Genomic DNA, 14,820 nt, shown 5'->3' with positions numbered 1-14,820 from the left:
TTATCTCTAAAAATGATAATTCATACTCGATCAAAAAAGGAAAGATTTGCTCGATTTACGTGTCACAACGTGCAATTGAAACAACATCATCCAATTCCAATCCTCCAGGGTTAATAAAAATCCCACCGCGAACGTAAGAACAACATCTCGGAACGAAACAAACAGCAGGTACCAGAAGCGACACCAGCTAAATAAACCCGCAACACTTAGATAAAGACATCGTTCACGTCCGACAAAACCAATATTTAGAGGGGTGCGAGACAGTCCGGGAACAGGCACGGGGAACCATCAACAACAAATTATTTTGACAATTGGCGGGAACAGTATAAAACCGCGAAATCCTCATTCGTCCGGCATCAATCTTGCGAAGTTTCCACGAAGATGAAGATTCCAGCGATACTCGCGGCATCCCTCCTCGTCTGGAGTCTGGCTAGTGCCGACATCTCGGCCGAACGAGAATCGCAGCAGCGCGAAGTGTCCAAAAAGAAGGTCCAAGTCGAGGTCCGCGAAAAGAAGGAATGGAACAGGGAGAGCTGGGACACCAAGTCCAGCGAGTGGGACCTCAAGCCTAGCCCCAGCTGGGAACCTAAGCCTAGCCCCAACTGGGAGCCCAAGCCTAGCCCCAAATGGGAGCCCAAGTCCAGCGGCTGGGACAACATAGATATCAAAGGACAGGGTTGGGCCCTCGAGGGAGTCAACGTTGGAACCGGATCGGCGGAGACCGCAGCTGCTTCCGGAGAAGCTTTGGCCCTTAACCTGGGTATAGGAGAAGCTGCTGCGTCCGCACAAGCTGCAGCCGCGGGTCAGTCGAATGCCGCTGCCCAAGCCGCGGCAAGCGCGAGCATGATGTCCTCGCGGGCTGAATCTTTGGTAGGGGCAGCAGCCGCCGCCGAGGCAAATGCGGCCGCCGCTTCCGAAAAAGCGAGTCAATCTTCCAAGGCGACCAGCGCAGCCGCCATACAAGCCGAAGAAGCCGTAGGCAAAGCCAAAGCGGCCGCAGGAAGGGCAGAGGTGCTCGCGAGAAACGCTGCAGCAGCTAATGCTCGTGCCGCCATTCAGTCCGAGAGGGCGAACGAACTCGCGCAAGCCGAGGACGCAGCCGCAGCCGAAGCTCAGGCCAAGACCGCCGCAGCAGCCAGAGCAACGAAAGTAGCCCTGGAGTTGGCCAATATCGCTGTCAGAGCTGAAGCGGAAGCTGCAGCAGCAGCCGAAGCAGCGGCCAAAGCAACCGCCGCTGCCGATGCAGCCGCAGCACGCGCTGCTGCAGTGAACGCCATCGCCGACGCGGAAGTCGAGGCTTCCGCCCAGGCCGAGAACACTGCCGGTGTCGCTCAAGCCAGCGCTTCTGCCGCCGCCGAAACGCAAGCCGTCGCCAGCTCCGCATCCGCGACCGCGGAGGCGTCAGCCGAAAGCGGCGCCGCGAAGGGAGAGCTTAGTTTACCAAAAGACGATCACGAGCCAAAGGAGGAAATTATTATGCCAATTAAGGGCGGAAAATCTAACTGGGATTAAGAAGCTCCCCGATCAACGAGGTACGGGTCTGGGTGTGTGATATACAGTTTGGAAACAGCTCGAGCAGATGCACACTTACTTTTCAAGCAGAGTATTTTCTTGGATCAGGAAGACAGGAGATGATAAAAAATCAACGATTAAGTGAAATATCGATGTAAGGATGCCACTATTAAACTGTTGTAGCAAATGAACGAGCGTTTTCAATATTCTTCCTCGCAAACCTTTCTCTTTAACCCCTCTTGCAAACCGATGCCAATAAACTCGTACGGGCACATAGCTGGATTTATTTCCTAATGGAAATTCTCCATTCACGTGTAGCGACGGTATATGATGGTTCGCGAGCGAGATTCGACTACCAGTTGCGAAGAAAATGGCGCTCGGCTGCTCTTCCTTGCTTCTTCCTACTGTATATACTTTGTATTAGAAATTTAGAAATTTTCAAACTCCACAATAAATTTGCTTAAGTTCACACCCATAAATTTCTAAATCTACAAATTCCAAAATCTCCAAATTCCTGTATTTCCAAATTGCTTTTGAAATATATCAGAATATGTCCCTACATGCCGTTTAGCCATACCACGCGTGATAATACCACACGTGACCATACAATAGCGACGGTATAAAGCACAGTTATATAGCATGTCGCGATACAGCGCTCGATTAAACACGAATCACGTGACCATACAACACGTGAGGATATAACGCGAAGTAATCTAACGCCGAGTTATACAACCCGTCTAACGTTTGACTTTCGGGATTCTGGAAGATGAGGACAACAAGCAATACCGATAAATTAGTACCCGTTTGGAAAACGATGTCAACGGCAGTACTCTAACGCTTGGAAATACCACGAACTTGCTCTGAACCGGTGATTTAGAAGGTTACAGTCTCTTCTCTTCGAAGAAGGATACCAGTGGGCAACTTTCCCTTTCTTCTTCACTTTCATCTCGGTACTGCACGATTTTACGCTATGATCACGCGTTTTCGTATCGTTTCATCTCTTTAATTGGATTCAATACGTACTAAGAACACTCTTAGTACGAACAAAGCTCGTTCTCTAAGAAAGAATGTGATGCAGATAAAAGCATGCAATGGCCATCGAGTATCGCTTACTCATAGAGGGTATTATGTTTGGTTCTTGTCTGCGTTAGGTCTGGATTAAATTGCACAAAACAAGTATCCAATTTAATACTTAAAGATTTAACGCGGTTGATTTGACGATGTATGTGACACAGATTTAGTTGAAATTAACATTAATAACGTTATATATTATTATTTATAACTTGTAGCTACAAATATTCGAATTGTCCCGCGCTTCGGACATCGGGTGAGATCGGATGAGGCGATGTTCAAACCACATCGGGAGAATCTTTGAATTTTTTATTTTTTTGACACAAGTGTCTAATTATTGTATATTACACACAAATATTGTATGTTATATTATATACAATATATATTAGGAGTATTAATTATACAGTTGTAGTAATATATTAGTTATGTGCAGTAGTTATGCACATCGAAACAGTTCGGAAAAAATCGGAAGCACTCGTAGTTGTAACTCAACTACACAACTCTCGTGTTACTTGTACAAAACTATTTTAATTATAACGATTAGATATCCAATATTATTGGAATCTTGCAAATTATGAAAATTTGTAAAGAGCTTTCTCTCAAAGTAAAGAGTCAAGTAGAAGAGGTAAAGACGAATAACGAGGTCTCTTATCCCGAAAGAAGGCTACCATACTCGGCAGTATAATCATATAATTGTCGCAAATTTTCTCCGGCACCGTTTTACGCTCGAAACAACAAGAACTGTGGAACCGATCTCATTGAAGTTCCTCGTGTTAAGTTTCACGGTGTTTACGTAACCGTTATTAAACCATAAAGTACTCGGACTTAATTCCTTCCTACTTGTTACTTCAGACGGTCCGGAACTCTGTTACGATGGGTACAATAGTTTTCTCCGTTTGATTTTCAGCTATGACACGCGAATATTTTGCGCGGGACAGCGAAAGTCCAATTACAAAGCGTACATTAATTGCGTTTAATGGGAGAGCGACGGTTGCATCTTGATTGTCGGCTAATTATTCGCCACGCTCTTACAAGCTTCTGTAATCGCGCATCCGCAGCCGATTTCATCCTGCGATTCGATCTTGCTTTAGGATATTGTGCGATAAAAGAAATGAAAGGTGAACGAGTTAGGATCCTTTTTCCTTGTAGATATAATCTCGTCATGAGTGAATTGTTCGTTGGCAAACTGAACATATATTGCGTATAATAAATTATTAATAGTATCATGCAAAAACAGGATACATATATTAATATAATATAATATATATATAATAATGTAATGTAATAAATTATATTATACATAATAATGTAATGTATCCTATTTTTGCATGAATAGTCTATTAATAATTTTATTTAATTTCTTCTTTCTCTTGATATTAACGAGGTGACTGTCATGGCGGCCATTACCAATTGCCTCAAAAATATAATTCATGAAAGCAGTCAAAAGTTCTAATGAATTTAATGAAAGCTCAAAAGTAACGACAAGTTTTGAACAAGTTTTCCAAATATTATTTTGCAGTGAATAAACAAATGAACAATATTTGTAACGAGTTTATAATCAACTCCGTTAATTAATCACCGGATTGGAGCAGTACTGTGCAGTACCAAAATGGCGGCCATCTTGAGCAGCAGCGGGAAAACATTTTCAAATACTTTTGACACTTTCTTGAATTTTAATTATAAATTACCGTATATAATTCTTCAAGATGTATTTAATTACAGTACCAGTCATGTCAATGACTATTTTGAACACTTAATAAATAATATATTTCATAAATATCATAAGTGAAAATGTTATATATTTTCATGTATGTATATAAATATGAATATATGAATGTACATGAATGTACATATGATTCACATATGCTTATAGATATTTATTCCTTCATTTATAAAAAGAAGAATATCAATGTAGTTGTAGCAATGAACTCGTTAACCGCAACAGTAGACCCGAATTCATAACCCAGTTCGTCACATGTATCGTAAGTGGAATGCATTCGTCGTGGATTTGATTCGATTTACATATATCAATGATAGAAAGAGAGGGCAGTTATGTAGAAGAACGCGTTTATGTACGGATGAGGTGTACATGTACGATCTCCACGATCATGCCATCGGGACGTGAACGATTCTTTGGTGACGGGTGGTTCAAGAGGTGAGAGACCATAAGTGTTTTGGTGGGGACGCATAGGACCACGCCTCGCGAACAGCTATAAAATGCCAGTACGAGAATCAGGCCCAACCAGTCTTAATCGGTACACGAAGATCCTTTTTTACTTTCAATCTTCGGACAGACTTCAACGAGTCTTCTTCTCTCCTTCCTTCGCTCCGTGGAATCGTCCTGTAATCATGAAGCTAGCTACGATCTTGCTGCTCGTCGTCGCGGTCGTCTTCGCAGCTGAAGAGAAGGAGGAAGAACGTCCAAAAACATTCAGAAGACTCATTCCTGCTGACGTTCTTCGCGGTAAGTCTTTTTCTTTTTATTTTTAAAATCGAGTAGCTGACGTTGTTGGAAATTGTATGCTATTGTCACTGAGAGGAGGCTGTTCGGAGATTTGAAAATTGGAGATTTGGGAATTGGGGGTTTGGCTATTCGGAGATTTAGGAACTGGGGATTTGGCTGTTTGGAGATTTGAGAATTGGGGATTTGACTATTCGGAGATTTGAGAATTGGGGATTTGGCTATTCGGAGATTTGGGAATTGGGGATTTGGCTGTTCGGAGATTTGAGAATTGGGGATTTGACTATTCGGAGATTTGAGAATTGGGGATTTGGCTATTCGGAGATTTGGGAATTGGGGATTTGACTATTCGGAGATTTGGGAATTGGAGATTTGGCTACTCGAAGATTTGGGAATTGTAGATTTGAAAATTAAGGAATTTGGAATTGAGAGATCTGGAAATTAGGAAATTTGGAAATTGGGGATTTGGCTATTCGAAGATTTGGGAATTGGGGATTTGGCTATTTGAAGAAACCGAACTTAGATACCTAAGAACACTTGCAATCTTCAAATCTTTCCACATCTATTTTATCAAAATCTTGCAACAACCACATACACCTTCTTCTCTAATCAAGTAAAAGAAGTATAAAGATTCACATATCCCTCACACAAATCATATGAAGTTAAAAACCGATATCATTTTCCACCAACAATACTAACGTCCACAAAATATCATCATGGAAGGCACGTCGCTGCAGGAACACGTGTTCGCGATGAAACATTGAATAAAAAACAGGCTGACTGATATTCGTATAATGATATAACGGATCTGCTTGTTGTTGCGAACAACAAAAGCTGAAACTTTCGAACAGGTTAACTGTAAACTGTGATATCGTTCGATCACTGTTTCCATTCATCTTTTGTTGAACTCGCTGCAGCGATTCTCAAACTTGTTCACTTTGTAGTACGTATATGTACATATAAACGTGAGACACATGTATGAACATATAGGGAGACTATATGTGAGATGAGTAAAATTGACAATTTTTGGGTTTGAGAGATTGAGAATTTGGGAATTTTGGAATTGGGGGATTCTAGAATTTGAGGATTTAAGAATTGGGAAATGTGGGAATTTGGGGATTTTGGAATTGGGTGATTTGAGAATTTGGGGAATGTGGGAATTGGGAAATGTGGAAATTGGGAAATGTGGGAACTGGGGGATTTGGAATTTGGGAATTTTGGAATTGGAGGATTGGAATTAGGGGATTTTGGAAGTGGGGAAATTGGAAATTGGGGGACTTGGAATTGGAAAATTTAGAAATTTGGGGGATTTAGGAATTTGGAAGATTTGAGAATTGGTGAGGTTAAGGAGATTTGAGAATTTGGAGATGAATGTTTGTAAATTTGTAAACTTGTAAACTTGTAAACTTGAAAACTTGGAAACTTGGAAACTTGAAAATTTGAAAACTTGTAGAAATATCGAAATAAAAAAATGCTACACACACCATTAAGAATCAGCCAACCGTTCAAATGGAAAGGCATACACTCAAATGACCTGATATTTCAGAGGAGCATGCAAGGGTTAAAAATGAGTTCAACTTTTACGTTCTCTCCGTTTCCGACTTTCTTCTTCGTGCAAGCCTTGCATAAGTCGCATCTACCATCCCGTTCGTATATAACACTTTCCTTTTATACGAAAACCAGTGTCAGGATGACGTGGCTCCTCTGAAACGGGTGAACAGGTACGTGTCCAGAAAGTGGGACGATTTTTATCACTTCGGCTCTTCTTGCCTTGTAGAGGACACATACCCGCAGACTTTCTTAGAACGATGACCCGTCGAGAAGTGAAACTGCCTAGAAGATGCTATATGTTAGGCGTTTGTTCGAAGAAAAAACCGCATTCGATACCGTATATACGAGCCGGAAGATCGAGAGGAAAAGTGAAAGAAGCGATCGAAAGTCGCTAAACGCGTTGTGCTTCGTCTTCCGATCAACATTTACCTTCTTGGTAATGTTTTGCAGAATTGCAAATTGAGGGGATTAACTGGACGAGTTTGCTGGAATGGACATATGGTTTCGTTTAATTTTACTGTGCTTTGCTTTGTTTTTAAGAAACTATTACTTTACAGTAATATTATACGTACAATTAACAAGTTACTAGAAACGAAACATATTGCATGTTGTGTTATTTGAAAGACCAATGTTCAATTATAAAATTTCATTTGAAGGAAGATTTATGAACTCACGAATTTAACTCTTGTGAGTTAAAATATAATTAAGTGAAATGTTAATTGCTTTAACTCGAATAAAAGCAGAAAGATACGAATACCATTACATCGACAATATTAAACAGCAAATTAAAGGTTGCGATTCTTTCATAAATGCGACACGTATACAGTGAAATTTTCACGTGTCTGCAACTCGTATTCTATTGTAGCAATCAACCTGTCAGTCAAAGTGCCAGATATCGAAAGTAATGGTATTTCTCGTTACTCGATTAACAAATCTGCAAACTTGTTCCATTAAGTAAGTGATACTTACTCCGTAATGGCATACATTTGTCAAGTAGTCATCAAATGAAACCCGTAATCAAAAATTATACGACAGGATAAAAATTGAAGAATAACGAAACAGAAACATGCAATCCACGTCTTTCATAAATTTTCATTCGGATCTTGGCTTTTGCTGTCGACGACCCAGCCCAAGTTCTACATTATACGATTGTCCTGTTCTTGAAACGGATATACGAACCCACGTTCGTGACGAAAAAGCTTAACAAAAACATGTATGCTTCGCATAAATAAACTGTTTATGAATTTATTTGTGGATTTTAAGGTCAGCCAGTTTTTAGACGAGTAGAATTAGAGTATAGTCTTATTGTAAAGATTAACATGTTTCATTATAAACTCTGGTTATATTGCCATTTTTAGATGCGAGTATATGGAGTTCGCTATATGACCACATGTTACATCGCCATTTCTTATATTGCTATACTTTATTGTTCATAAATTTTACAATTTACCAAATTCTCTGAACTCCCCAAATTCTCCAAATTCCAAGTTTCCAAATTCTCCAAATTCTAAGATTCCAAATTCGCTAAATTCCCCAAGATCCCCAAATTCCAAGTCTCCAAATTACCCAAATTCCTCAAATTCTCCAAATTCCCCAAATTCCCCAAATTCCAAATTCCTCAGATCCTAAGTTCCCCAAATTCCAAATCCCCCAAATTCCAAATCCCCCAAATTCCAAATCCCCCAAATTCCAAATTCCCCAGATACCAAATTCCCCAGATACCAAATTCCCCAGATCCTAAATTCCCCAAATTCCAAAATCCCTAAATTCCACAAATTCCCTAAATTCCCAAATTCCCTAAATTCCCCAAATTTCCCAGATTCCTCAAATTCCCTAAATTTCCCAGATTCCTCAAATTCCCTAAATTTCCCAAATTCCCCAAATTCCCTAGATTCTCCGAAATCCCAATTTTCTCCATAAGTAATCCACCACAACTAAACTCCCGATAAGTTACATAAATGATATCCACTATAACATCAATACGATCGTAGTAATGTAATTTCTTCTTTCAATCAATCAATTACATCGAATTGATATCGGTCACTGTCAACCACCGCACCTATTAAATTGAAAAAGCAAACGACGGTATATGTCACGTTATGTCCATTTTCATCGTGACATGGAACAAGATTTTTCGCTCTTCTATTGTGTTCGGTTGTCTTCGCGTCTTGTCACGTTATTCATCGTGCCGTGACACGCTTTCGACAAAGAGATTTTATTCTTCTCTTTTTTTTTTCTTTCGTTTTCATTCCGAAGACAATTGTTGCTGGCGAGAGGCGTGTTCATCGGTTCGTAGATCCTGATTCGCCGTAGCGTTATAATAATTAGCCTGACACGCGAACAGGATACGGTAACGGGTCGCATCGAGACAATCAGGATCACGTGAAAGTTTTTCACGGTGTATTGTACCCGTTCCTCTTGACCATATCCTGCAACCTGATTCATTTCGTTTTCTCGCTGGACGACTTCTCTTTATATGGCACACGAAGAGCTTCGGCCCTCAAGGTGAAACCATTTGCGAAATCTCCTCTCGCTTGCATGACAAACACCTGAACCGTATCTTGTTGTATCGATTAATTTACACTGGAACGTTTTGTCGAGCAAAAGCCAACGCTTTCGTTACGGTACACTTCGTGCAACAATAGCGAGGCAGTCGTTGAAATATCACAAGTAAGTTACAATTATACATATTCAATCTTGACGTTTCTTCGTCGCAATAAATCCAATGCTAAGAATAGTATAGTAAAAGAATGAGAAAAACAAGATTAGTTAAGTAACATAATAACACTGTGGTGTGGTAAAATAAGAACACAGCAAAGTAGTAGTACAAGAGTATATTTGTACAGTAAAATTAATATAGCAGTGAAGTGCAATAGTAAAATAGTGATACAGTGGAACAGTAGTATAATATATAATATATAGTAGAACATTAAATTAGTAAAATAACAATGGAAAAATTGTACAAATAGTAAAATAGATACATGGTAAGAAATCAACAAGCAAGTACTATACATGGTAAAAGTTAAGAATGCACCGAACACTGTTAGCTTTACTGTTAAGGACGATCAGATCGTTGATTTATTCGACAATGTCGATCATTCCCCCAGGATATCGTAGCCTAGATGCTTCGTATTTTTCGCATTGGACCTAGATTCCAATGCACAACAGAATTGCTCATGACAACCTAGTTGCCATAAGCCCGCGGGCTTGGGTAGACTACATTATGTACATCTTTGTACATTAAGGACAATCTATTTATACGATTACGGAATAAGGATAATGGGGCTAGATCGTGTTACGAAATTTTTGATGGAAGGGAACATCTCTGTCATACTCTACTTCGCCATGGACTAACAATTTCGTACGCAATTGTTTGAAAACGTTTGCTAACGCAAAATGTGAAATAGATACTTGTAAGTTTTAATCAAATTTAATAAGCTTGCAATTAAAGCGTAAACGTCGTCTTAAATTTGTTTGTAATCAAACATAGTAGACTCTTGTTATATCGCCGTGAACTTTAGCAATGGAAATTTCTTAGAGTTGACAATATACTCGATTAATCGAAGCATTTTCTTTTATATCGGTGCCTTTGTGTGGTAGAGTTAGTTGCTATACAACATGTCATATAGCGTACGGTGATATAATACGAGGTGATGTAACGCGTGGAGCTATAATGTGTGGCAATATAACGCGTGATAATACAACGCGTGGCAATATAACATGTGGGTATACAATGCGTGGCAATATAACATGTGGGTATACAATGCGTGGCAATATAGTGCGTGACAATATAACGCGTGGCAATACAACGCGTGAAAATACAGCGCGTAGTATTACGACGCATAGCGGTGTAACGCGTGGGAATATAACGTATAATAATACAACGCTTGGCGATATAACATGTGGGTATACAATGCGTGGCAATATAGTGCGTGACAATATAACGCGTGGCAATACAACGCGTGAAAATACAGCGCGTAGTATTACGACGCATGGCGGTGTAACGCGCGGGAATATAACGTGTAATAATACAACGCGTGGCGATATAACATGTGGCAATATAACATTTAATAATACAGTCGATAGCGATACAACACATGATGATGCAGCGCTCAAAAGTGCAACACGTAACATAACGCATTGCCATATATTACGTAGTGACATTACATGCGATAATATACCGCACAGCACTAAATCACTTTTTTAATTAATATTCACATTTCTCCACATTCACAACGTGTCAAAACATGTTTTTCAGTCAGTTGATAAACCTTTCAAGTAATTACGAATCTAACACTTTAAGTAGGAAATGAACTTTAAGTTACGCGTATAACATTTTGATGTAAGTATAAAATCATTGCGAAAGTGTAAGCAAGTAGTTTCACTTTCCCTCTATCGAATACATTCCGCGTAAAAACAAAGAACTTGCGTTATCGAACACGATTAGTATTGATTAATAGACGAGATCATTGTTTGTATGCTAATTGTGGAAAAAAACTCTTGAGAAGAGAAAGGGATACGCGGTTCACCGTGCAATTTCGTTAATGATGTACAATTACTGAGTTACGAAGAAATTTCATGCGGTTTGCGCGGTAAAAGGCGCCCATTTTTCGATAGATCTATTAAAGTCTCTTCACTTTTTGTTTCGTGTTGCGCAGTCTGTTTGAAAGGTGTTATAAAGTGAACCAACAAAGTAAATGGTTGGTAATTTTTAGAGGAGCATCTATCGTTTTTGAATTATAGAAGAAAACGACAAACCGTGATTTCTAGACTTTCACCGGCACTAACGGATGTAGTACTTTATCTTCCAATGTAAACTTTCATGCTAATGGATGTAACGTTACATCCAATCACTTGATACTTTTTTCAACTACGTTTCTATATGGTAAAATGTAGAAGTTTCCTGCTTTGCAACAACACTCGGTTATAATATTTCGAAGTAGGTATTCAGAAATATTAAAGTTAAGTATTTCCAAGTGTTAATTAATATTAAAATTATCGAGATCATAACCAACTAATTCGCAAAGTATCCCAGCGAATATATTAATATTCAACATCTTGAAATATTAAACCCGACTGCCTCATTGATCTCGAATGTTCCATTGAACATATGATACGATCAATTGATACAGAGATACACGGACCACTTTCTTGTGATCTGAGTGATCCATAAAAATCTGATGCCACAAACCATAGCACGTTCTGGCGTTGGCGTAGACGCCTGTCGCTTTAAACCTTCGATGTGACAAAGCTGGCATTGAGAAAAACGGTAACGAACACGTCATTATTTAAATAAATCGCGTTCGTAGAAGGCAATCACTACATTCTAAAGCATAAGACGTTTCCTCTCGTTTTCTTGTATTTCATTCCATCTTTTGCGAATATTGTCATCATTGATTCTCGTTAAAAAAAATTCATTACAAATGTATATTTTATTATACAGATCTGAACCGATTATATTCGAACCCGTATTTGAAAATTGAAAGCATTGAATAAATAATTTCTAACTGTTTTGAGCAATACCATTTCACAATCGCATTTTGGAATTCTAAGAAGCGAGAAGGTAAAAGTAGAAATCCAATTATTTATTTGTTAGTACAATAGTTTCTTAACTTCTTCAAGGACACATACTCGGATATTTAGTTCTCTTTTTAAATTCAAAAAACAACTACGTTCGCTTTTATACTATTACTGAAAATAGATGTTAATTTCTTATGAACAAATGCGTGGAGTTATTGCAAAGCGAACAACTTAGTCAGAACACGATAATTACACAATAGGTAACACAATGTGACAGTGAAAGTGTTTCTCCTTGAAATTTCTAGCTCGAGCACCGCCAACGAAACTCCTCTGTCGTGTCAGCGATATATCAACACCCGTTACAATAGAATAGCATTATGCATCCGTATGAGCTGAAAAGCGAGACAACACTCGTTAGAGTAGTTGCATGTTAGAAAGTAACGACACTTTTCACGAATGTACGAGTAACTGCATAATACCCTTCTCCACGCGTCGCGCACACCAACGACGACACGATTGTTGAAAAAATGCAATCAGCACGAGTGGCTGGTCATATAGGATGAGAATTCATTTTACATCATTGCGATAAGCGGTGAAAATCTGTCGATGATTCACCCCGAATAGAAAACATCGTAGCAACATTTAAAAGCAATGAACACTTACCGTTTCTTTTTAACCTTTACTTACCCATTTATTAATTTCCCATAGAGTACCTTTATCGTTGTTATATTCACTGATACTATGGAGTTTTATTATATTAACTGGCGAGGAACTAGGAGTTTTAAAAAATGTTTCACTTTCGATATTGTGACAACTACCTCGTGGCGATATAACCTATAGGATGTAATTCGTAACAATTATAATGCGCATCGATATTACGCGAAGTTTTCGTAACACGCCACGATTATAATATGTAAAGTTTACAACAAATATAACGTCTACTTATATAACCATACAATCGTTGATATAACGCATGATGATACAACTCATGAAAAATCTAATCGCACTGGCTATTATTCTACAATTTTTAACAATTCCGGATAGAAAATAGCTGTTATTATCAACCATTTTATCAAGCGATATCGTTGCCTTTCTCCAAAAAAAAAGATACGTGATACCTGCAAGATGCATTGTAGCATAAAATACTGCGTGTTGCATAACAAAATCTAATGTTCCAGTTAGTGCAATCTGATACCTTCTTTATGTAATATAATTTATATAATTCGGGAGCTTATATTCTATAAACTACGAGCGAGCAAGCCAACAGTCATTAATCATAGAATGCAGTGATATTAAATTTCTTGTGATTACTCATACGTTCATAAATAATTCAAGAAGGATAAATTTATCAAAAGTTCCATTTTGGAATTTTGACAGAATTTAATTGTAGAATCTCCGTCTCCACCGTCAGTACTATGATTCTGTGAGATATAATGGACAGAAATAAATTAAAGAATACTTGACAAATTATTAAAAATGTCTGCAAAAAAACTAATAAATAAATATTTTTTTCAGATTTCCCTGGTAGGTGCTTCGCATCCACAAAATGCGCCACAATTGAACCAACAAAATCATGGGATCTAACCCCATTCTGCGGCCGTTCTACATGCGTGCCAGCCGATGACAACTCCGGACGTCTATTCGAGCTCGTGGAGGACTGTGGACCACTTCCAAAAGCCAATCCTAAATGCAAACTTTCGGAGAAAACCAACAAATCAGCTCCCTTCCCCGACTGCTGTCCAATCTTCGAATGTGAAGATGGCGCGAAACTCGAATATCCAGAAATCCCAACTTTGCCGCCGCCTACGGAAATCGTAGAAACCGAGAAAACACCGGAAGCAGCACCGGCGAAAGCTTAATTTTCAACGCGGTAGAACGTGGCCTCTACAAAATCAATTCGAACGATCGATTGAATAACTTAAATCGAGACTTAAATATCGAACAAAATTATTTACGTTGAAATCTTCTATTTGTAATTCTTTTTCTATTGTTAATAACTTACGAACGCTATTTTGAGTTAATTAGAAAAAATAATCGAGATTGAACAGAATTTGTGGTTATCTTTGAATAAGAGTGAAATATTACTTTCGACGTTGCGCATCGGTGCATGTTGTTTCGTCATGAGGAGGCCACGCTGCAACTTCCTGTTACCCTTCGATGCGAGTGGACTTCGTACATAACTAAAATTACACGTTTTATATAATTTATCTGTTACTTACAGTTTCTACGATAATACGAAATTGCAACATTCCACGTAGACAAATGTAAGGTTAATAGCGTCATCGTTAATATGCGATAATTGTTAGCGTCAATAATTTGGCATCATTTCTCAGCATCGAATTTCTTCAGCCTCCTAGTCTTAAAAACGGAAATCAGATGCTCTTGTTCGTTCTGTAATTGCACCCTTTTATATAGTAATAAAAACAATTGATTTTTTGTTTACTTCATCGACAATAGAAGGTTTTGCGTATGTAATGTAAAAACATGTGTGACTGTAATTATATGTAATTAAATTAATATCTATTTAATTCAATAATACATACACTGTGTATCTTTCATTTTGTTTCCCCTCAAAAAACAAATAACGATCGTACAACTTCCTTTAGAAAATATTGAACTATTATACTGATTAGATATCTAACAATGTAAATTTAACTTTTGTTTTTAATACTTTTGATAGTATTATAGTGGTTCGCTGAATGACT

At 38.5% G+C, this 14,820-nt stretch overlaps 2 protein-coding genes and 1 long non-coding RNA gene across 3 annotated transcripts; 2 read left to right on the top strand and 1 right to left on the bottom strand.

Annotated features, from left to right (window-relative positions):
• The first annotated feature begins 223 nt into the window (after positions 1-223).
• Fibroin4 (silk fibroin 4) lies at positions 224-1,703 on the top strand. Its single transcript, XM_012297358.2, has one exon. The coding sequence runs from the start codon at positions 382-384 to the stop codon at positions 1,510-1,512; it is 1,131 nt and encodes a 376-aa protein (XP_012152748.1). The 5' UTR covers positions 224-381; the 3' UTR covers positions 1,513-1,703.
• Positions 1,704-4,785: 3,082 nt separating this feature from the next.
• LOC100878806 (uncharacterized) lies at positions 4,786-14,653 on the top strand. Its single transcript, XM_003700155.3, has 2 exons — positions 4,786-5,047; positions 13,631-14,653. Exons 1-2 carry the CDS (start codon positions 4,801-4,803, stop codon positions 13,972-13,974), a joined length of 591 nt encoding a protein of 196 aa, XP_003700203.2. The 5' UTR covers positions 4,786-4,800; the 3' UTR covers positions 13,975-14,653.
• On the bottom strand, positions 4,850-13,631 carry LOC105664136 (uncharacterized). Its single transcript, XR_001097406.2, has 2 exons — positions 12,595-13,631; positions 4,850-12,507 (listed from the first exon to the last, which is right to left on the bottom strand). It is a non-coding gene; the product is annotated as an uncharacterized LOC105664136 (long non-coding RNA).
• Positions 14,654-14,820: the final 167 nt, after the last annotated feature.

This window comes from Megachile rotundata, chromosome 1, assembly GCF_050947335.1.
Source record: "Megachile rotundata isolate GNS110a chromosome 1, iyMegRotu1, whole genome shotgun sequence".
NCBI classification, from domain to species: domain Eukaryota; kingdom Metazoa; phylum Arthropoda; class Insecta; order Hymenoptera; family Megachilidae; genus Megachile; species Megachile rotundata.
This window is presented reverse-complemented; position numbering and strand designations above follow the sequence as displayed.